General features: G+C 54.5%; 2 protein-coding genes and 1 non-coding gene across 3 annotated transcripts in view; 1 reads left to right on the forward strand and 2 right to left on the reverse strand.

Moving 5' to 3' along the window:
* The first annotated feature begins 5,008 nt into the window (after positions 1-5,008).
* trnas-gcu (transfer RNA serine (anticodon GCU)) lies at positions 5,009-5,090 on the forward strand. Its single transcript has one exon. It is a non-coding gene; the product is annotated as a tRNA-Ser (tRNA).
* A 2,702-nt stretch (positions 5,091-7,792) lies between these two features.
* On the reverse strand, positions 7,793-21,527 carry LOC147092999 (equilibrative nucleoside transporter 2-like). The gene is made up of 10 exons (XM_085976334.1): positions 20,668-21,527; positions 19,182-19,321; positions 18,328-18,462; positions 15,819-15,916; positions 14,385-14,466; positions 13,041-13,153; positions 12,778-12,883; positions 12,089-12,174; positions 9,611-9,807; positions 7,793-8,583 (listed from the first exon to the last, which is right to left on the reverse strand). The coding sequence occupies exons 1-10, from the start codon at positions 20,802-20,804 to the stop codon at positions 8,472-8,474; spliced, it is 1,206 nt and encodes a 401-aa protein (XP_085832460.1). The 5' UTR covers positions 20,805-21,527; the 3' UTR covers positions 7,793-8,471.
* Positions 21,500-22,374, reverse strand: part of LOC147093000 (neuronal PAS domain-containing protein 4-like) — a 3,285-nt gene continuing 2,410 nt past the window's right edge. The window contains exon 5 of the mRNA XM_085975713.1: positions 21,500-21,518. Coding sequence (XP_085831839.1) covers positions 21,500-21,518 — 19 coding nt within the window. The remainder of the gene's footprint in view (positions 21,519-22,374) is intronic.

The following is a 22,374-nucleotide window of genomic DNA, read 5'->3' on the forward strand; positions in this document are numbered from 1 at the left end:
CCGGCCCACTCCCCCCGCCCACTGCAAGCCCGACCCACTCCCCCCGCCCATTGCAAGCCCGACCCACTCCCCCCGCCCATTGCAAGCCCGGCCCACTCCCCCCCGCCCATTGCAAGCCCGGCCCACTCCCCCCGCCCATTGCAAGCCCGGCCCACTCACCCGCCCATTGCAAGCCCGGCCCACTCCCCCCGCCCATTGCAATCCCACCCCACTCCCCCCGCCCATTGCAATCCCACTCCCCCGCCCATTGCAAGCCCGGCCCCACTCCCCCCGCCCATTGCAATCCCATACACCCGCCCATTGCAATCCCGGCCCCCCTCCCCCCGCCCATTGCAAGCCCGACCCACTCCTCCCGCCCATTGCAAGCCCGGCCCACTCCTCCCGCCCATTGCAAGCCCGGCCCACTCCCCCCGCCCATTGCAAGCCCAGTCCAGCCCACTCACCCCGCCCATTGCAAGCCCAGCCCACTCCCCCCGCCCATTGCAATCCTATACACCCGCCCATTGCAAGCCCAGTCCAGCCCACTCCCCCCGCCCATTGCAAGCCCAGTCCAGCCCACTCCCCCCGCCCATTGCAAGTCCAGCCCACTCCCCCCACCCATTGCAAACCTGGCCCACTCCCCCCGCCCATTGCAATCCCATACACCCACCCATTGCAAGCCCGGCCCACTCCTCCCGCTCATTGCAATCCCATACACCCACCCATTGCAAGCCCGGCCCACTCCTCCCGCTCATTGCAATCCCATACAGCCGCCCATTGCAAGCCTATTCGCCCATTGCAAGCCCGGCCCACTCCTCCTGCCCATTGCAAGCCCAGCCCCCCTCCTCCCGCCCATTGCAAGCCCATCCGCCCATTGCAAGCCCATCCGCCCATTGCAAGCCCAGTCCATCCCCCCTCCTCCCGCCCATTGCAAACCCAGCCTCCTCCTCCCGCCCGTTGCAAGCCCAGGGCTGTGGAGGCTCAGTCGTTGAGTATATTCAAGACAGAGATCGATAGATTTTTTGATATTAAGGGAATTAAGGGATATGGGGATCAGGCGGGAAAGTGGAGATGAGGTAGAAGATCAGCCATGATCTTATTGAATGGCGGAGCAGGCTCGAGGGGCCGAATGGCCGACTCCTGCTCCCATTTCTTATGTTCTAATAAAAAAAATCTACCTGCCTTGGTTCCATATCCCTTGATATAGAAACAGGAGGAGGCCATTCAGCCCATTGATATAGGAACACAGGAACAGGAGGAGGCCATTCAGCCCATTGATATAGGAACACAGGAACAGGAGGAGGCCATTCAGCCCATTGATATAGGAACACAGGAACAGGAGGAGGCCATTCAGCCCATTGATATAGGAACACAGGAACAGGAGGAGGCCATTTAGCCTCTCGAGCCTGTTCGGCCATTTAATGAGATCATGGCGGATCTGTATGTTAACTCCATTTTCCCACCTTAACTCCAAATCTCTTGGTAACCTTACCCAACAAAAATCTGTCGCTCTCAGTCTTGGGCACTCCAACTGTTCCAGCTTTGGGAACGATCAGTCCCAAAATCACCCATTCCTCACAAGCATGCTACACTATACGTTTCCTACATTACATCAGTGACTACACTTCCCAAAATAAATACTGCATTGGTTGTGAAGGGCTCTTGGGACATCCAGTGGTCGTAAAACAATTTATCTTCATATCGCGCCTTTAATGTAGTAAAACGTCCCAAGGTGCTTCACAGGAGTGTAAATCAGACAAAATCAGACCCCGAGCCACACACGGAGATATTAGGGCAGGCGACCAAAAGCTCGGTCAAAGAGGTCGGTTTTAAGGAGCGTCTTAAAGGAGGAGAGAGAGAGGCGGAGAGGTTTAGGGAGGGAATTCCAGAGCTCAGGGCCCAGGCGGCTGAAGGCACGGCCGCCAATGGTGGAGTGATGGAAATTGGGGGATGCGCAAGAGGCCAGAATTGGAGGAGCGCAGAGATCTGGGAGAGTTGTAGGGCTGGAGGAGATTACAGATATAGGGAGGGTTGTAGGGGCTGGAGGGGGTTACAGAGATAGGGAGGGTTGTAGGGGCTGGAGGAGGTTACAGGGATAGGGAGGGTTGTAGGGCTGGAGGAGGTTACAGAGATAGGGAGGGGTGTAGGGGCTGGAGGAGGTTACAGAGATAGGGAGGGGGGCTGGAGGAGGTTACAGAGATATGGAGGGTTGTAGGGCTGGAGGAGGTTACAGAGATAGGGAGGGTTGTAGGGGCTGGAGGGGGTTACAGAGATAGGGAGGGTTGTAGGGGCTGGAGGAGGTTACAGAGATAGGGAGGGTTGTAGGGGCTGGAGGAGGTTACAGAGATAGGGAGGGTTGTAGGGCTGGAGGAGGTTACAGAGATAGGGAGGGGGGCGAGGGGCTGGAGGAGGTTCCAGAGATAGGGAGGGTTGTAGGGGCTGGAGGAGGTTACAGAGATAGGGAGGGTTGTAGGGGCTGGAGGAGGTTACAGAGATAGGGAGGGTTGTAGGGCTGGAGGAGGTTACAGAGATAGGGAGGGGGGCGAGGGGCTGGAGGAGGTTACAGAGATAGGGAGGGTTGTAGGGGCTGGAGGGGGTTACAGAGATAGGGAGGGTTGTAGGGCTGGAGGAGGTTACAGAGATAGGGAGGGTTGTAGGGGCTGGAGGAGGTTACAGAGATAGGGAGGGTTGTAGGGGCTGGAGGAGGTTACAGAGATAGGGAGGGTTGTAGGGGCTGGAGGAGGTTACAGAGATAGGGAGAGTTGTAGGGGGTGGAGGAGGTTACAGAGATAGGGAGGGTTGTAGGGGCTGGAGGAGGTTACAGAGATAGGGAGGGTTGTAGGGGCTGGAGGAGGTTACAGAGATAGGGAGGGTTGTAGGGGGTGGAGGAGGTTACAGAGATAGGGAGGGGGGCGAGGAGGCCATGGAGGGATTTGAACACCAGGATGAGAATTTTAAAATCGAGGCGTTGCCGGACCGGGAGCCAATGTAGGTCAGCGAGCACAGGGGGTGATGGGTGAACGGGACTGGGTGCGAGTTAGGACATGGGGCAGTGAGCACAGGGGGTGATGGGTGAACGGGACTGGGTGTGAGTTAGGACACGGGGCAGTGAGCACAGGGGGTGATGGGTGAACGGGACTGGGTGCGAGTTAGGACACGGGTCAGTGAGCACAGGGGGGGATGGGTGAACGGGACTGGGTGCGAGTTAGGACACGGGGCAGTGAGCACAGGGGGTGATGGGTGAACGGGACTGGGTGCGAGTTAGGACACGGGGCAGTGAGCACAGGGGGTGATGGGTGAACGGGACTGGGTGCGAGTTAGGACACGGGGCAGTGAGCACAGGGGGTGATGGGTGAACGGGACTCAGTGTGAGTTAGGACACGCACGTGGAAGGCGCTATATAAATGCAAGTCTTGAATTCTTTACACTTAACTCTCAAATTACTCAAGTAGTGTCCCAAAAGGGTTAATTTCCTGAAAGAGATCTAATTTAATTTGAATCCTAGAGCGTGAACCCTACATTGGCTCCCGGTCCAGCAACGCCTCGATTTTAAAATTCTCCATCCTCATGTTCTGCAGGCAGTTAAGAAGGCAAATGGTATGTTGGCCTTCATAGCGAGAGGGTTCGAGTACAGGAACAAGGATGTCTTGCTGCAGTTGTACAGGGCCTTGGTGAGACCACACCTTGAGTATTGTGTGCAGTTTTGGTCGCCTTATCTGAGGAAGGATGTTCTTGCCATGGAGGGAGTGCAACGAAGATTCACCAGACTGATACCTGGGATGGCAGGAATGACGTATGAGGAGAGATTGGGTCGATTGGGCTTGTACTCGCTGGAGTTTAGAAGAATGAGAGGGGATCTCATTGAAACTTATAAAATTCTAACAGCACTAGACAGACTGGATGCAGGAAGGCTGTTCCCGATGGCCGGGGAGTCCAGAACCAGGGGTCACAGTCTAAGGATAAGGGGTAAGCCATTTAGGACTGCAATGAGGAGGAATTTCTTCACCCAGTGGTGAACCTGTGGAATTCTCTACCACAGAAGGCAGTGGAGGCCAATTCATTAAATATATTCAAGAAAGAGTTAGATATATTTCTTAAGGCTAAAGGGATCAAGGGATATGGGGAGAAGGCAGGGACAGGGCACTGAATTTGGATGATCAGCCATGATCTCATTGAATGGCGGAACAGGCTCGAGGGACCAAATGGCCTCCTCCTGCTCCTATCTTCTATGTTCTGTGTTTCAAATCCCTCCATGGCCACCTCGCCCCCCCCCCCCCCATCTCTGTAACCTCCTCCAGCCCCCTACAACCCTCCGAGATCTCTGTGCTCCTCCAATTTTGGCCTCTTGCGCATCCCCCGATTTCCATCGCTCCGCCATTGGCGGCCGTGCCTTCAGCTGCCTGGGCCCTGAGCTCTGGAATTCCCTCCCTAAACCTCTCCGCCTCTCTCTCCTCCTTCACCTGGAAGGAGCAGCGCTCCGAAAGCTTGTGATTTCAAATAAAGCTGTTGGACTATAACCTGGTGTTGTGTGACTTCTCACATTTGTCCTCCTTTTAAGAGGCTCCTTAAAACCGACCTCCTCAACCCTTTTGGTCACCTGTCCCTAATCTCTCCTTACGCGGTTGGGTGTCAATTTTTTTTTACTCTTTTAACTTAGCGCCGCGGGGACGTTTTACGCTGTATAAACGCAAGTTGTTGTTGTAGCCATATGTAATTTGAGAGGGGAAAAAATCGATCCCATGGTAAAGGAGGCACTGCAGTTAATTATTAATCTATAAAGTTCAGATCAAAACTTCCAGCCTGTTTAGAAATCCCAGGTTGCTGAAGCTGGGAGGCCCCTGAGCATGTTGAGCGGGGAATGGAACGTTGAGGATAAAGGGATGGAACGTCGCGACAAAAAACAAGAATTCGAACGTTGCGACACAGAATCGAACGCCGCAACAATTTGTGTCAGTTTCGGCGCTGACGGTAACACTGTAGCGCAGGCGCCGACCTCATGTAACGCGGAGCCGGGCTTGGCCCCATACAGGACGAGGTGGCCGAGTGGTTAAGGCGATGGACTGCTAATCCATTGTGCTCTGCACGCGTGGGTTCGAATCCCATCCTCGTCGACAATGTTTTTGTCTCTTTTTCCTATTCTATATATATTGTAAAATAATAATTATTAAAAAAACCATGCCATAGTTATACGGGCGTGTGAAATGGGATTTAAAATTGAACGGTGGAAAATCTACATTAAATGGGGGAGACAAATAAAGTGGAGGGAGGAATTTTAAAATCAAATGGGGGGATGGTTATGTGATATTTAAATGGGAGCAAATTTTAATGTTCAATTGGTAACATTTTACATGCAATTCATGTCATTTTGATATTAAACAGGGAAATATTACACAGGGAAAGTTTTATTTAAGCGGAGAAAGGTTACATGGGAGAATTTTAAATATAAGTGGAAGGGGGGGTGGAATTTAATGTTAATTAGGGGAAATGCTTTTTTACGTAGAATGTTTAGCACAGAGAGAGGCCATAAACACCGCCTCCCCCCCCGCCAATTAGATCTCAGTCTGTAACTCATTCCCAGGTATCTGTTCATAGAATAGAATCAGAGACATTTACGGCACAGAAGGAAGCCATTCGGCCCATCGTGTCCGTGCTGGCCGACAAAGAGCTCTCCAGCCTAATCCCACTTTCCAGCTCTTGGTCCGTAGCCCTGTAGGTTACGGCACTTCAAGAGCACATCCAAGTACTTTTTAAATGTGATGAGGGTTTCTGCCTCTCCCACCCTTTCAGGCAGTGAGTTCCAGACCCCCACCGCCCTCTGGGTGAACAAATTTCCCCTCAACTCCCCTCTAATCCTTCTACGAATTACTTTAAATCCATGGCCCCTGGTTATTGATCCTTCTGCTAAGGGAAATAGGTCCTTCTATCCAGGCCCCTCATAATTTTATACACCTCAATTAAATCTCCCCTCAGCCTCCTCTGTTCCAAAGAAAACAACCCCAACCTATCCGATCTTTCCTCATAGCTAAAATTCCCCAGCCCAGGCAACATCCTCGGAAATCTCCTCTGTACCCTCTCGAGTGCAATCACATCTTTCCTGTCATGTGGTGACCAGAACGCAGAAGATCAGCCATGATCTCATTGAATGGCAGAGCAGGCTCGAGGGGCCGAATGGCTGAATCCTGCTCCTGTTTCTTATGTTCTCTAGCTGTGGCCTAACACGTGCTTTATACAGGTGACACCAGCTTTGTGTTAAATCTCTTCCACTGACATTCAGTAACCTGGGTTAAGGGGAAGGGTGGGTATGGCGGAGGCTCACTATGCTATTGAATGGTACTTGCCTCCCAGCCACGTGGCAAAGTATAGTAGCAGGAGCAAGCAAGATCCCACAACCTGACTCTAGGGCCTCACAGCACTGCCTAGTGGGTGGTGTGGGTAACTGCACAACAACTTGGATTGAAGAGGTGTTCAAAATCATGAGGGGTTTCGATAGAGTAAATAAGACTCGACTATTCCAACGCTTTCCTGCCCAGCCTCTGTAAACTACAGCTCATCCCAAACCCTGCTGCCCCGTATCCGACCTCACACCATGTCCCGTTCACCCATCACCCCCTGTGCTCGCCGACCTACATTGGCTCTCAGTCCAGCAAAGCCTTGATTTTAAAATTCTCCATTCCTTGTGTTCAAATCCCTCCACAGCCTCCTCCAGGCCTACACCCCTCTCTATCTCTGTAACCCACTCCAGCCCCACAACCCTCCCTATCTCTGTAACCTCCTCCAGCCCTACAACCCTCCCTATCTCTGTAACCTCCTCCAGCCCCGACAACCCTCCGTCTCTGTAACCTCCTCCAGCCCCGACAACCCTCCCTATCTCTAACCTCCTCCAGCCCCTACAACCCTCCGTCTCTGTAACCTCCTCCAACCCCTACAACCTTCCCTGTCTCTGTAACCTCCTCCAGCCCCTACAACCCTCCCTATATCTGTAACCTCCTCCAGCCCCTACAACCCTCCCTATCTCTGTAACCTCCTCCAGCCCTGCAACCCTCTGAGATCTCTGCACTCCTCCAATTCTGGTCTCTTGCGCATTCCCAAATTTCCATCGCTCCGCCATTGGCGGCTGGGTAGCCTGTAACTCACTCCCGGGTATGTTATTCTATATATAAACCCCCCCGAACCCCTCGATTAGATTCCAGCCTGTAACTCACTCCCAGGTATGTTATTCTATATATAAACCCCCCGAATAGATTCCAGCCTGTGACTCACTCCCGGGTATCTGTTATTCTATTTATAAACCCCCCGAACCCCATGATTAGATTCCAGCCTGTAACTCACTCCCGGGTATCTGTTATTCTATATATAAACCCCCCGAACCCCACGATTAGATTCCAGCCTGTAACTCACTCCCGGGTATCTGTTATTCTATATATAAACCCCCCGAACCCCTCGATTAGATTCCAGCCTGTAACTCACTCCCGGGTATCTGTTATTCTATTTATAAACCCCCCGATTATATTCCAGTCTGTAACTCACTCCTGGGTATCTGTTACTCTATATATAAACCCCCCCGAACCCCTCGATTAGATTCCAGCCTGTAACTCACTCCTGGGTATCTGTTATTCTATATATAAACCCCCCAATTAGATTCCAGCCTGTAACTCACTCCCGGGTATCTGTTATTCTATATATAAACCCCCCGAACCCCTCGATTAGATTCCAGCCTGTAACTCACTCCCGGGTATCTGTTATTCAATGCCTCAGTGGTATATTCAGCATCCATTGAATGTAGACTGAATGATTGGATTAAAAAACAACAAAGTCAGATTTAGTCTTTTATTAATCCAAAATTGTACTGATTAAAAAACAGCACAGAGCTACGACAGATGCACAAAGTTCTTACACTGGAGATATCGACTCCCCACGTCCCTCATTTCCATCCCGAACCAGCGATAATGAGAGACAGAGCCAGCATATCCGAGATATCCCCAGGGACTAAATCCCGGCCAGACCGGAGACAATTGTCGGGGGAAATCACCCCGTCCGATCAGGCGTTGCAGAGTAGGAGTTTGCAAGAGTTGGGAAAGACTACACTCATGTTCAAAGTTAATAAATACACGATATAAAAAACAAAGCTCAAGTGGGCAGGAATGTTGGAAAGTGCATCGACTCTCTCGCTCTGCTTTCACAGCCTGCCAACTGGTGTCACTGCGGTAGAGAGAGCGAGAAAGAGAAAGAGAGCAAAGCGGGGGGAGGAGGTGAAAGCGGGGGGAGGAGGTGAAAGAGGGGGAGGAGGTGAAAGAGGAGAGAGACTCCAGCCATGAAAATAATCACTGAGAATGGGCAGCCTCACATCCCGAGAAACGAGATCTCTCCCAGTCACCATCCCAGGGAGCAGCTGTTTGTCCAGCAGGGTATCAGGTCAAGGGTTAGCTCGAGGACCGGGCTGCCGAGTGGGGCAGGCGATGATGTCCCCGCCCTGGGCCGCCACTCCTCGGGTTTTACATCATAAACTTGACCAGAAAGGACAGGCCAGCTCCCAGAGCGAGGCCCAGCGAGAGGAAGAAAGCCATCACTGCCCCAGCCGTCTCGGCATTCCTGGGGGACACTTTCCTGGAAAACAAGAAAAGGCACAGGTTAGTCGCGATCGCATCGAGAAGGAAACCCCCCGCCCAGCTCCACTCCTGTCTCAGCGGGACTATACGCTGCCCGCTGTGGGACTGAGCCCCGCACACACAGAGCAGGAAAGGCCCAGGCGCCATTCCCGACCTGTACTGATCCGAACCTGGCCGGAGCCCCCCGGAGGGGAAAATAAGATGTCAGAAAAGCTCGGCGCCACCCAGTGCCTGCTGCTGGAGAGGGAATGTGGGTGACGGGCAGAGACAGGATCAAGCACGACTCCCCATGCCGAATAGCCCGTTCACACTTATTGGCTCGCAGCTCGTGCCTTCGAATGAGATACCAGAGTGAGGTCGAATCTCGTGCTCCACGAGCTGGCGCTCGCCCCGCGCCCCCGCTCCAGGAGTTGGCGCCCGCCCCGCGCCCCCGCTCCAGGAGTTGGCGCCCGCCGCGTGCCCCCGCTCCAGGAGTTGGCGCCCGCCCTGTGCCCCAGGAGTTGGCGCCCGCCCCGTGCCCCCGCTCCAGGAGTTGGCGCCCGCCCCGTGCCCCCACTCCAGGAGTTGGCGCCCGCCCCGTGCCCCCGCTCCAGGAGTTGGCGCCCGCCCCGTGCCCCCGCTCCAGGAGTTGGCGCCCGCCCCGCGCCCCCGCTCCAGGAGCTGGCGCTCGCCCCGCGCCCCCGCTCCAGGAGCTGGCGCTCGCCCCAGGAGCTGGCGCTCGCCCCGTGCCCCCGCTCCAGGAGTTGGCGCTCGCCCCGCGCCCCCGCTCCAGGAGCTGGCGCTCGCCCCGCGCCCCCGCTCCAGGAGCTGGCGCCCGCCCCGCGCCCCCGCTCCAGGAGCTGGCGCCCTCAGGAACGGACACCACAATACAGTGTCAGCATGGCTCAATCTCCTTGCCATCACGGCCGGATTACGACGGCCGCGTTTAGGAGGAGTAAATGGAAACCGCAAACCCCGCCCACGCCTCCAACCCATTGGCCAATACACACGCCGCGCTTAAAAAAAGGTGGAAAGCAGCCACTTACTTGGGGGCTTGGCACATGCAGAGCGTGACCAGGTACCCGTTGGTGAAGGCGAAGGGAACCATGAAGAGGATGAACCAGCCGTCGTGCGGGAAGAGGATGGGCAGGAAGCTGCGATCTTTCACATTGCACAGCATGAACAGCGGGATGAAGGACACGCGGAGCAGGACCAGCAGCAGAATCACGCCGTCCTTCAGCGGCTGCAGGGAGAGACGTGGCTACGTTACAACTTCATCGTAGCAGCGACCGACGTCGCAGGACTGGCCCGCACAGACCGGAGGGAGTCGATTCACCCAACGAGACAAACAGTCCAGGAGCACAACTTAAATTTATACCGTGCCCCTAACATAGCTAAAAACCCCCCAAGGTGCTTCACAGGGGCGTAAATTCGACACCGAGCCACAGAAGGAGATATTGGGGACAGGTGACCAAAAGCTGGGTCAGAGAGTTCGGTTTTAAGGAGCGTCTTGAAGGAGGAGAGAGAGGCGGAGAGGTTTAGGGAGGGAATTCCAGAGCTCAGGGCCCAGGGGCTGAAGGCACGGCCGCCAATGGTGGAGCGATGGAAATCGGGGGATGCGCAAGAGGTCAGAATCGCAGAGATCTCGGGGGATTGTAGGGGCTGGAGGAGGTTACAGAGATACGGAGGGTTGTAGGGGCTGGAGGAGGTTACAGAGATAGAGAGGGGTGTAGGGGCTGGAGGAGTTTAGAGAGATAGGGAGAGTTGTAGGGGCTGGAGGAGGTTACAGAGATACGGAGGGTTGTAGGGGCTGGAGGAGGTTACAGAGATAGGGAGAGTTGTAGGGGCTGGAGGAGGTTACAGAGATAGGGAGGGTTGTAGGGCTGGAGGAGGTTACAGAGGTAGGGAGGGTTGTAGGGGCTGGAGGAGGTTACAGGGATAGGGAGGGTTGTAGGGGCTGGAGGAGGTTACAGAGATAGGGAGGGTTGTAGGGCTGGAGGAGGTTACAGAGATAGGGAGGGGTGTAGGGGCTGGAGGAGGTTACAGAGATAGGGAGGGTTGTAGGGGCTGGAGGAGGTTACAGAGATAGGGAGGGTTGTAGTGCTGGAGGAGGTTACAGAGGTAGGGAGGGTTGTAGGGGCTGGAGGAGGTTACAGAGATAGGGAAGGTTGTAGGGCTGGAGGAGGTTACAGAGATAGGGAGGGTTGTAGGGGCTGGAGGAGGTTACAGAGATAGGGAGGGTTGTAGGGGCTGGAGGAGGTTACAGAGATAGGGAGGGGGGCGAGGAGGCCATGGAGGGATTTGAACACCAGGATGAGAATTTTAAAATCGAGGCGTTGCCGGACCGGGAGCCAGTGTAGGTCAGCGAGCACAGGGGGTGATGGGTGAACGGGACTGGGTGTGAGTTAGGACACGGGGCAGTGAGCACAGGGGGTGATGAGTGAACGGGACTGGGTGTGAGTTAGGACACGGGGCAGTGAGCACAGGGGGTGATGGGTGAACGGGACTGGGTGTGAGTTAGGACACGGGGCAGTGAGCACAGGGGGTGATGGGTGAACGGGACTGGGTGTGAGTTAGGACACGGGGCAGTGAGCACAGGGGGTGATGGGTGAACGGGACTGGGTGCGAGTTAGGACACGGGGCAGTGAGCACAGGGGGTGATGGGTGAACGGGACTGGGTGTGTGAGTTAGGACACGGGGCAGTGAGCTCGGGGTGATGGGTGAACGGGACTGGGTGTGAGTTAGGACACGGGGCAGTGAGCACAGGGGGTGATGGGTGAACGGGACTGGGTGTGAGTTAGGACACGGGGCAGTGAGCACAGGGGGTGATGGGTGAACGGGACTGGGTGGGAGTTAGGACACGGGGCAGTGAGCACAGGGGGTGATGGGTGAACGGGACTGGGTGGGAGTTAGGACACGGGGCAGTGAGCACAGGGGGTGATGGGTGAACAGGACTGGGTGTGAGTTAGGACACAGGGCAGTGAGCACAGGGGGTGATGGGTGAATGGGACCGGGTGCGAGTTAGGACACGGGGCAGTGAGCACAGTGGGTGGTGGGTGAACGGGACTGGGTGTGAGTTGGGACACGGGGCAGAGGCAGAGTTTGGGATGAGCTGGGGTTTATGGAGGGTGGGAGGCGGGAGGCCGGGTCAGGAGAGATTTGGAATAGTCAGAGTCTGGATGAGGCCATTCAGCCCCTCTCGGCCTCTCCCGCCATTCAGTTAGATCACGCCCGATCTGTACCTCAACCCCAATTTACCCGCCTTTGCTCTCTCACTCGATACCCTTCCCGCTCAATATTCGAGCGCAGGAGTCAGCAGGTTCCAGTCAAGCCAGGGCTCAGCTGTGATGCCTGCCACAGTGGAATATCGGCTGAAGATTGGGGCCACTTGAGTACCGGGCAGGAGTCCAGGGAACCCGTTCCCCAGCGAGAATCCACGCCTTTGAGCGGGGAGGGGAGAGAAACAGGGAGGCCCATCGCAAACAGCAAGCGAACCAGAGGTAATGACAACACTCTCAACTCACCAACATAAAGCAAGCCGTCACACTGCGACCAAACCAGTCCATAAAATTAAACAACAGGAAACAGGACACCGGAATGAAGTAGTCCTCTGCAAGTGGGGAAAAAAAATACAGAACAACTTTAATTAAATTCCAGCCTGTAACTCACTCCCGGGTATCTGTTATTCTATATATAAACCCCCCGAACCCCTCGATTAGATTCCAGTCCGTAACTCACTCCCGGGTATCTGTTATTCTATATATAAACCCCCCCCGAACCCCTCGATTAGATTCCAGTCCGTAACTCACTCCCGGGTATCTGTTATTCTATATATAAACCCCCCCCGAATAGATTCCAACCTGTAACTCACTCCCGGGTATCTGTTATTCTATATATAAACCCCCCGAACCCCTCGATTAGATTCCAGCCTGTAACTCACTCCCAGGTATCCGTTATTCTATATATAAAACCCCCGAACCCCTCGATTAGATTCCAGCCTGTAACTCACTCCCGGGTATCCGTTATTCTATATATAAACCCCCCGAACCCCTCGATTAGATTCCAGCCTGTAACTCACTCCCGGGTATCCGTTATTCTATATATAAACCCCCCGAACCCCTCGATTAGATTCCAGCCTGTAACTCACTCCCGGGTATCCGTTATTCTATATACGAACCCCTCCTGGATTTGATTGCTGGGTTTAAATACTCACTCCATTTGCCTTGCTCTGTATGTGAGCTGACATGAGCTGTGATTGCAGGAAACACCGACAGGGTGACTGTGAATGTGAGGCAGACCGAGATCGCCAATGTCCAGATCTGCAGGGAGTGAATGAGAGGAGAATTCAAGCATGTTACCACTAACAACTCCCTGCCCAATGTCACACAAAAACCAACAAATCGGAGAGCCCCTCATCCACACGTCCCCTCGTACTTTATCCCTTCATTTCTGGAGAGCGAGACACACGTATCTCACCTTTGTGAACACTTTGATGACACCGAATGCATTCTCCGATTGGCTCGATTTGTTGTCCAATCCCTCGACCAATGCCCGTTTCCCGTTCTCCACACACTCGGTTTTCTCTCCCTCTGTTAATTAAAAAAAGGGTTTAACGGCAATAGAATTCGCCAGACACATTGTGCTTTCACAATCGTCTCTCCGAGGCTGTCGTGACGGATTGGGGTGAGGGTTCACGACCCCCTGACCCAGGGGCAAAGCAAGAGCCGGGGGGTCGCACAGAACAGCCCCTCTTTGTAACTCTCCCTGCTCTTCTTCCAATAGTGATCGTGGGATTTTTACATCCATCCTAGAGAGCAGACGGGGCCTCGGTTTAACGTCTCATCCGAAAGATGGCACCGCTGACAGTGCGGCGCTCCCTCAGTACTGCCCCTCCGACAGTGCGGCGCTCCCTCAGTACTGCCCCTCCGACAGTGCAGCGCTCCCTCAGTACTGCCCCTCCGACAGTGCAGCGCTCCCTCAGTACTGCCCCATCGACAGTGCGGCGCTCCCTCAGTACTGCCCCTCCGACAGTGCGGCGCTCCCTCAGTACTGCCCCTCCGACAGTGCGGCGCTCCCTCAGTACTGCCCCTCCGACAGTGCAGCGCTCCCTCAGTACTGCCCCATCGACAGTGCAGCGCTCCCTCAGTACTGCCCCTCCGACAGTGCGGCGCTCCCTCAGTACTGCCCCTCCGACAGTGCGGCACTCCCTCAGTACCGCCCCTCCGACAGTGCGGCGCTCCCTCAGTACTGGAACTGGGAGTGTCGGCATGGATTATGGGCTGTATTCTCTGAACCCATGACCTTCTGACAGAGAGAGAGCGCGACCACTTAGCCTCAGAGGTGTGTTTTAAGGAGCATCTTAAAGTAGGTAGGGGTGGGCGGGGGCGTAGAAAGAGCTTCCGAGACCGAGAGGTTTAGGGAGGGAATTCCAGAGCTTAGGGCCCAGGCGGCTGAAGGCACGGCCACCAATGGTGGAGCGATGGAAATCGGGGGATGCGCAAGAGGCCAGAATTGGAGGAGCGCCGAGATCTCGGAGGGGTGTAGGGCTGGAGGGGGTTAGAGAGATATGGAGGGGTGTAGGGGCTGGAGGAGGTTACAGAGATAGGGAGGGTTGTAGGAGGTTACAGGGATAGGGAGGATTGTAGGGGCTGGAGGAGATTACAGGGTTAGGGAGGATTGTAGGGGCTGGAGGAGGTTACAGAGATAGGGAGGATTGTAGGGGCTGGAGGAGATTACGGTGTTAGGGAGGGTTGTAGGGGCTGGAGGAGATTACAGGAATGGGGAGGAAGGGGACGAGGAGGCCATGGACCAGACACTTACCGGGTTTCAGCAGCTGCGACTTGGCCTCCAGTTCATAACGCTGCTTCACACGATTTCTGTCCAAGTAAAACTTCGCAAACTCCTGGAGCAGACAGAGAGCAGACACAGGGAGGGTCAGCGAGTGGAACAGAACGGAAAGGGTTTATTTCGCTTCGGGAAGCAATCGCTGCCCCGCACAGGAGGCCGTTCGGCCCTTTGTGCCTGTGCCGGCTCTTTGAAAGAGCTCTCCAATTAGTCCCACTCCCCCCTGCTCTCTCCCCACAGCCCTGCACATTTCTCCTTTTCCAGTATTTATCCAATTCCCTTTTGAAAGTTACTATTGAATCTGCTTCCACCGCCCTTTCAGGCAGCGCATTCCAGATCACAACAACTCGCTGTAAAAACATTCTCCTCATCTCCCCTCTGGTTCTTTTACCGATTATCTTCAATCTGTGTCCTCTGGTTACCGACCCTCCTGCCACTGGAAACACTTTCTCCTTATTTACTCCATCGAAACCCCTCATGATTTTGAACGCCTCAATTAAATCTCCCCTTAACCTTCTCTGCTCGAAGGAGAACAATCCCAGCTTCTTCAGTCTCTCCACATTAACTGAAGTCCCTCATCCCTGGGACCATTCTAGTAAATCTCCTCCGCACCCTCTCCAAGGCCTTGATGTCGGAAAGGGTGCATTTATTTATAGTCCATCCCCGATTGTTCTGGGCAGGTGGCTCACTATGCCCCCTCATTGAGAGTCAGCCAGGTAGCGTGGGACTGGACTCGTGTGTAGGCCCAGACCGGGTAAGGGAGTGGGGTCGACAGGTCTCCTTAAAAAGAACAAAATTACATTTCCACCGCGCCTTCTACACTATTCGCCCCAACCACTCCCTGTGGGAGCGAGTTCCACATTCTCCCCACTCTCTGGGTAAAGAAGTTTCTCCTGAATTCCCGATTGGATTTATTAGTGACGATCTTATATTGACGGCCCCTAGTTCTGGTCTCCCCCACAAGTGGAAACATCTTCTCTACGTCTACCCTATCGAACCCCGGCATAATCTTAAAGACCTCGATCAGGTCACCCTCAGCCTTCACTATTCTAGAGAAAAGAGCCCCCGCCTGATCAATCTTTCCTGATAAGGGGAGTCCAGAACAAGGGGGCAGAACCTTCAAATTAGAGCCAGGCCGTTCAGGGGTGATGTCAGGAAGCACTTCTTCACACACAGGGTGGTGGAAATCTGGAACTCTCTCCCCAAAAAGCTGCTGAGGCTGGGGGTCAATTGGAAATGTCAAAACTGAGATGGAGAGATTTTTGTTGGATAAGGATATTGAGGGATACGGAACCAAGGCGGGTCGATGGAGTTAAAATACAGGTCAGCTGCGATCTCACTGAATAATGGGACAGGCTGGAGGGGCTGAATGGCCTCCTCCTGGTCTGAAAATGAAGACTTTGTACTCACCAGGTGCGGGAGAGTGAAGTAAAAGATGATCGTTAATAAAATCACCAGGCAAGGAGTGATAAAATATCCCAGCGCTGCCGTCTCCTCATCAGTGCCACCTGCACATAGAACAATACCGTGTATTTACACAGCGCCTTTAATGTAGTAAAACGTCTCAGGGCGCTGCACAGGAGCGTAAATCAGGCACAATCAGACCCCGAGCCACATCAGGAGATATTAGGACAGGCGACCAAAAGCTCGGTCAAAGAGGTCGGTTTTAAGGAGCGTCTTAAAGGAGGAGAGAGAGGCGGAGAGGTTTAGGGAGGGAATTCCAGAGCTCAGGGCCCAGGCGGCTGAAGGCACGGCCTCCAATGGTGGAGCGATGGAAATCGGGGGATGCGCAAGAGGCAGGAATTGGAGGAGCGCAGAGATCTCGGAGGGTTGTGGGGCTGGAGGAGGTTACAGAGATAGGGAGGAGGTTACAGAGATAGGGAGGGTTGTAGGGGCTGGAGGAGATTACAGAGATAGGGAGGAGGTTACAGAGATAGGGAGGGTTGTAGGGGCTGGAGGAGGTTACAGAGATAGGGAGGGTTGTAGGGGCTGGAGGAGATTACAGAGATAGGGAGGGTTGTAGGGGCTGGAGGAGGTTACAGAGATAGGGAGGGTTGTAGGGGCTGGAGGAGGTTACAGAGATAGGGGGGGTTGGAGGAGGTTACAGAGATAGGGAGGGTTGTAGGGGCTGGAGGAGGTTACAGAGATAGGGAGGGTTGTAGGGGCTGGAGGAGGTTACAGAGATGGGGGGGTTGGAGGAGGTTACAGAGATAGGGAGGGGTTGTAGGGCTGGAGGAGGCTACAGAGATAGGGAGGGTTGTAGGGGCTGGAGGAGGTTACAGAGATAGGGAGGGTTGTAGGGCTGGAGGAGGTTACAGAGATAGGGAGGGGTTGTAGGGCTGGAGGAGGTTACAGAGATAGGGAGGGTTGTAGGGGCTGGAGGAGGTTACAGAGATAGGGAGGGTTGTAGGGCTGGAGGAGGTTACAGAGATAGGGAGGGTTGAGGAGGTTACAGAGATAGGGAGGGTTGTAGGGGCTGGAGGAGGTTACAGAGATAGGGAGGGTTGTAGGGCTGGAGGAGGTTACAGAGATAGGGAGGGGTGTAGGGGCTGGAAGAGGTTACAGAGATAAGGAGGGTTGTAGGGCTGGAGGAGGTTACAGAGATAGGGAGGGGTGTAGGGCTGGAGGAGGTTACAGAGATAGGGAGGGGTGTAGGGCTGGAGGAGGTTACAGAGATAGGGAGGGGGCCACGGAGGGATTTGAACTCGAGGATGAGAATTTTAAAATCGAGGCGTTGCCGGACCGGGAGCCAGTGTAGGTCAGCGAGCACAGGGGGTGATGGGTGAACGGGACTGGGTGTGAGTTAGGACACGGGGCAGTGAGCACAGGGGGTGATGGGTGAACGGGACTGGGTGTGAGTTAGGACACGGGGCAGTGAGCACAGGGGGTGATGGGTGAACGGGACTTGGTGCGAGTTAGGACACGGGGCAGTGAGCACAGGGGGTGATGGGTGAACGGGACTTGGTGCGAGTTAGGACACGGGGATAATTTAAGCTTTCTCTATGCCTTTAAAAAAAAAAATCGTTCCTGGGATGTGGGCATCGCTGGCAAGACCAGCATTTATTGCCCATCCCTAGTCGCCCCTTGAGAAGGTGGTGGTGAGCCACCTTCTTGAACCGCTGCAGTCCGTGTGGTGAAGGTGCTCCCACAGTGCCGTTTGGCAGGGAGTTCAAGGATTTTGACCCAGCGATGAAGGAACGGTGCTCCGGTGGTGGAGGGAGTGAATGTTTAAGGTGGTGGATGGGGTGCCCATCAAGCGGGCTGCTTTGTCCTGAATGGTGTCGAGCTTCTTGAGTGTTGTTGGAGCTGCACTCATCCAGGCAAGTGGAGAGTATTCCATCACACTCCTGACTTGTGCCTTCTAGATGGTGGAAAGGCTTTGGGGAGTCAGGAGGTGAGACACTCGCCGCAGAATACCCAGTCTCTGACCTGCTCTTGTTGCCACAGTATTTATGTGGCTGGTCCAGTTAAGTCCCATTATAGACTGAAGTGCTCGCAGTGCAGCTGTGTGACTTTATCAACTCTTGCACCAGCTGTTCTGAACTTGGCAAGAAGTGAGGAGCGGGCATTGTTGTCACATGGGCTCAGCAAGACTGCTGAAACTCTGTTCCAGTTGAAGCAGTCACATGACAGGAGGGAGGGGAGAGAGGGGCAGGCCGAGAGGGAGCGAGGCAGGCCGAGAGGGAGCGAGGCAGGCCGAGAGCGAGCGAGGCAGGCCGAGAGGGAGCGAGGCAGGCCGAGAGGGAGCGAGGCAGGCCGAGAGGGAGCGAGGCAGGCCGAGAGCGAGCGAGGCAGGCCGAGAGGGAGCGAGGCAGGCCGAGAGGGAGAGAGGCAGGCCGAGAGGGAGAGAGGCAGGCCGAGAGCGAGCGAGGCAGGCCGAGAGCGAGCGAGGCAGGCCGAGAGGGAGGGATTGACTTACTTATTTTCGCGAGTATTGAGGCAAATGCGGCAAACATCCCCGCCACTCCCTGGCCGCTCATGAACAGACTGCTGTACTTGGCTGGCAGTAGTCCAATTAAACCAAACAGGCTCCCCTGTAACACAGCGCCAAAGGCTGGCAGCGAGAGAAAGGATCACAGTTAGACACCCACAGTTACTGCCGCTCGCATCCGCCTCACACGGCCAGACACACGCAGACTACTCGAGTTTAGAAGATTAAGGGGTGATCTGATCGAGGTGTTTAAGATGATTAAAGGATTCGATCGGGTCGAGAGAGAGAAACTATTTCCTCTGGTTGTTGGGGGGGGGGGGGGGGGTCCAGAACAAGGGGGCAGAACCTTCAAAATTAGAGCCAGGCCGTTCAGGGGTGATGTCAGGAAGCACTTCTTCACACAAATGGTGGTGGAAATCTGGAACTTTCTCCCCCAAAAAGCTGTCGAGGCTGGGGGTCAATTGAAATTTCAAGACTGGGACGGAGAGATTTTTGTTGGGTCAGGGTATTAAGTTACGAAACCAAGGTGGGTGGATGGAGTTAAGATACAGATCAGCCGTGATCGAATTGAATGGCGGAACAGGCTGCGAATTGCAGCAGCACCCACTGTTCCGACCCCTGACCTGAGCTGACTGCAGGCCAGGCAGCAGTTAGTGGGGGGAGGATTCATCCGAGGGTCCCTTGGTTCTGCGGGGGCGAGGGGAAGACATGGAACAACCTTGCTGCTGCTCATCGGCTCGCAATATTACCCAGCCAGGCAGCCTGCGCGCAGGGCGAGACTACGATGCACACCATGGTCGAATAGCCCGCTCGCGAGCGGGGTGGCTCTCGCCCATACTCACAGTTAATAAACCAGACGACCGTCATGGTAAGCCCAAAGAAGACCGGCGGACGAATCGGAAGCGTGACCATCAGCGCCGTCGCCAGGAAGAGGAGGAAAATCCCAGTCAGACTGCCGGCGATCCGCACCTTCTCTGGGATCCTGGGAATGCCAAAACGTCACGTCAGTCGCAGACAGTGAACTGGCGATGATTTTCATCTGCCCCGAGCCAGAGCCGCGCCCCCCCCCCCCCCCCCGAGCAGGAAAGGCCCAGGCTCCATCCACGGCCTGTGCTCAGTTAGCCGATCTCACTTGCTGTGGTACTGAGGCCCACACACACACTTACAGGAATGGGACCGTGGGGGTCAGTTAGCTCAATGGCTTGATGAGTCACTACATCCTCATCCACACTTCCTTGTCCCACAGGCGCCGAGCGGCCATTTTCCACACACGTAGCCAGGCCGGATATTCGACCGTGCTGGGCATCACAGTGGAACACCGATCCCGCACGTGCAGGCGTTCTCCGCACGCACTTTCCAGAAGAAATCGCCAGGAGATTGATCAGAAGCAGGAACTCTGGCAGCACGGTGGCATAGTGGTTAGCACTGTTGCCTCACAGCGCCAGGGACCCGGGTTCGAATCCGGCCTCGGGTGACTGTCTGTGTGGAGTTTGCACATTCTCCCCGTGTTTGCGTGGGTTTCCTCCGGGTGCTCCGGTTTCCTCCCACAGTCCAAAGATGTGCGGGTTAGGTTGATTGGCCATGATAAAAAAAATTGACCCTTAGTGTTAGGGGGGATTAAATACGTGGGGTTACGGGGATAGGGCTTGGGTGGGATGGTTGTCGGTGTAGGGACCGGGTGCTAGGGTTTGGCTGGTCAGCCATGATCTCGTTGAATGGCGGAGCAGGCTCGAAGGGCCGAATGGCCTACTCCTGCTCCTATCTTCTATGTTTCTATTTCCTCTCTCCCTCACCTCCCCAACCAACCCCTTCCTGGCCAGGGGCACTGAGGCAAACTGTAGCCACTCCTCCTTACTGCTGGCCCGGACTGGGACCGCAGAACTTGATTGGTGCGGCGTCACTCCGGCGAGGCACTTCGGAAAATTCCAACCCCTCCACTGGAAATAAAACTTAAAACCCTCCAAAATCGTAAAGGGGTCAGTAACCAGAGGACACAGATTGAAGATAATCGGTAAAAGAACCAGAGGGGAGATGAGGAGAATGTTTTTCCGCAGCGAGTTGTTGTGATCTGGAATGCGCTGCCTGAAAGGGCGGTGGAAGCAGATTCAATAGTAACTTTCAAAAGGGAATTGGAGAAATACTTGAAAAGGAGAAATGTGCAGGGCTGTGGGGAGAGAGCAGGGGGGAGTGGGACTAATTGGAGAGCTCTTTCAAAGAGCCGGCACAGGCACGGTGGGCCGAATGGCCTCCTCCTGTGCTGTGAGATTCTGTGGAAACAAGGCCTGACCAACAGGAGCTGAGAATCCGCGGTGTGGGGTTGTGTCTTACCTCGGGTACAGGATGGAGTTGAGACAGGTGAACAGCAAGAGGGGCAGCATGGCCAGCACAGTCATCCAGTTACCGAAGTGCCATCCCACCACGGCTGGTCCCGTGGTATTCCCGGACATCGAACCATTCCCGGACATCAAACCATTCCCAGGTGGAGGAGCCAGTCGTCTCTCGAAATACTTCAACAACAAGGCATGGAAAGGGTCAGAGAGTGATACAGGGTAACGACACTGAGAGTCAGAGAGTGATACAGGGTAACGACACTGAGGTAGTCAGAGAGTGATACAGAGTAACGACACTGAGATAGAGAGTGGTACAGAGTAACGACACAGAGTTAGAGTGATACAGGGTAACGATACTGAGTCAGAGAGTGATACAGGGTAATGACACTGCGATAGTCAGAGTGATACAGGGTAACGACACAGAGTCAGAGAGTGACACGGTAACGACACAGATAGTCAGAGTGACAGGTTATCGACACGGAGAGTCAGAGTGTGATACAGGGTAACGACAATGAGAGTCAGAGAGTGACACAGGTTATCGACACTATCTGATATTCAGGACCACGTGATAGTGACAACTTTGACACTCGCAGCGAGTGATCAGGAGCAGAAACCGTGACCGGGGTTCCTGCGTATTAGCGAAAGCACACTGTACCTAAATGCTGTCCCGCGGGAGATCAGCGCAGAACTCTCTGCGATTTAGGAGACTTTACTGCCCGCTCCCTCTGGAGGGGAGCTTGCAGGTGATGGTGTTCACACGTGCCTCCTGCCCTCGTCCTTCTAAGCGGTCGAGGTCGCAGGTTTGGGAAGTGCTGTCGAAGAAGCCTTGGCTAGTTACCACACTGTATCCTGTACACAGTACACACCGCAGCATTAGCAGTGGCTCAGTGGGCAGCTCTCTCGGAGTCAGAAGGTTGTGGGTTCAAGTCCCATTCCAGAGACTTAAGCACATAATCTAGGCTGACTCCAGCACAGTACTGAGGGAGCGCTGCACTGTCGGAGACGCCGTCTTTCAGACGAGACGTTAAACCGAGGCCCTGTCTGCCCTCTCGGGTGGATGTAAAAGATCCCACAGCCACTATTGGAAGAAGAACAGAGGGAATTCTCCGCGGTGTCCTGGGGCCAATATTTATCCCTCAAACAACACCTAAAACAGATTTAAAAAATATATATAATTATTCGTTCACGGGATGTGGGCATCGCTGGCAAGGCCAGCATTTATTGGCCATCCCTAAAAAAAACCAGATGATCGGGTCATTATCACATTGCTGTTTGTGGGAGCTTGCTGTGTGCAAATTGGCTGCTGCGTTTCCTACATTACAACAGTGACCACACTGCAAAAATATACTTTATAGACCTACCGAGGCTATGAAAGTTAATGGAAATTCTGATCATAAACCTGAAAAAAATTCCAAACTGGCTTTTTAACAATAGTTTGAGTGTGGTTGCAAATCAAGCTTACCGCAAGAAATTAACACGTTATCGTGAAATCTACATATCCCAGAGTTACTGGAGGAGCAGGAAGCAGCCCTGGCGTCCTAGGCCAACAGTCCCTGCTCAACTACCACCTGGTTAACCCAGCCAGTATCACAATCACCCAAGACCCACCCCCACAGTGCGGCACTCCCTCAGTACTGCCCCCCGACAGTGCGGCACTCCCTCAGTACTGCCCCTCCCACAATGCGGCGCTCCCTCAGTACTGCCC

This window comes from Somniosus microcephalus, unplaced genomic scaffold (genome assembly GCF_052327205.1).
Source record: "Somniosus microcephalus isolate GS21.2 unplaced genomic scaffold, FLI_Smic_1.0 unresolved_chr2, whole genome shotgun sequence".
Lineage (NCBI taxonomy): Eukaryota > Metazoa > Chordata > Chondrichthyes > Squaliformes > Somniosidae > Somniosus > Somniosus microcephalus.

Coding starts and splice junctions, on each gene's coding strand:
- LOC147092999 (XM_085976334.1), bottom strand. CDS start 20,804: ATGTCCGGGAATGGTTCGATGTCCGGGAATACCACGGGACCAGCCGTG. Junction 14,467..15,818: donor ACTTCACTCTCCCGCACCTG/GTGAGTACAAAG, acceptor TGTCTGCTCCAG/GAGTTTGCGAAGTTTTACTT. Junction 8,584..9,610: donor TGCATGTGCCAAGCCCCCAA/GTAAGTGGCTGC, acceptor CTTGTTTTCCAG/GAAAGTGTCCCCCAGGAATG.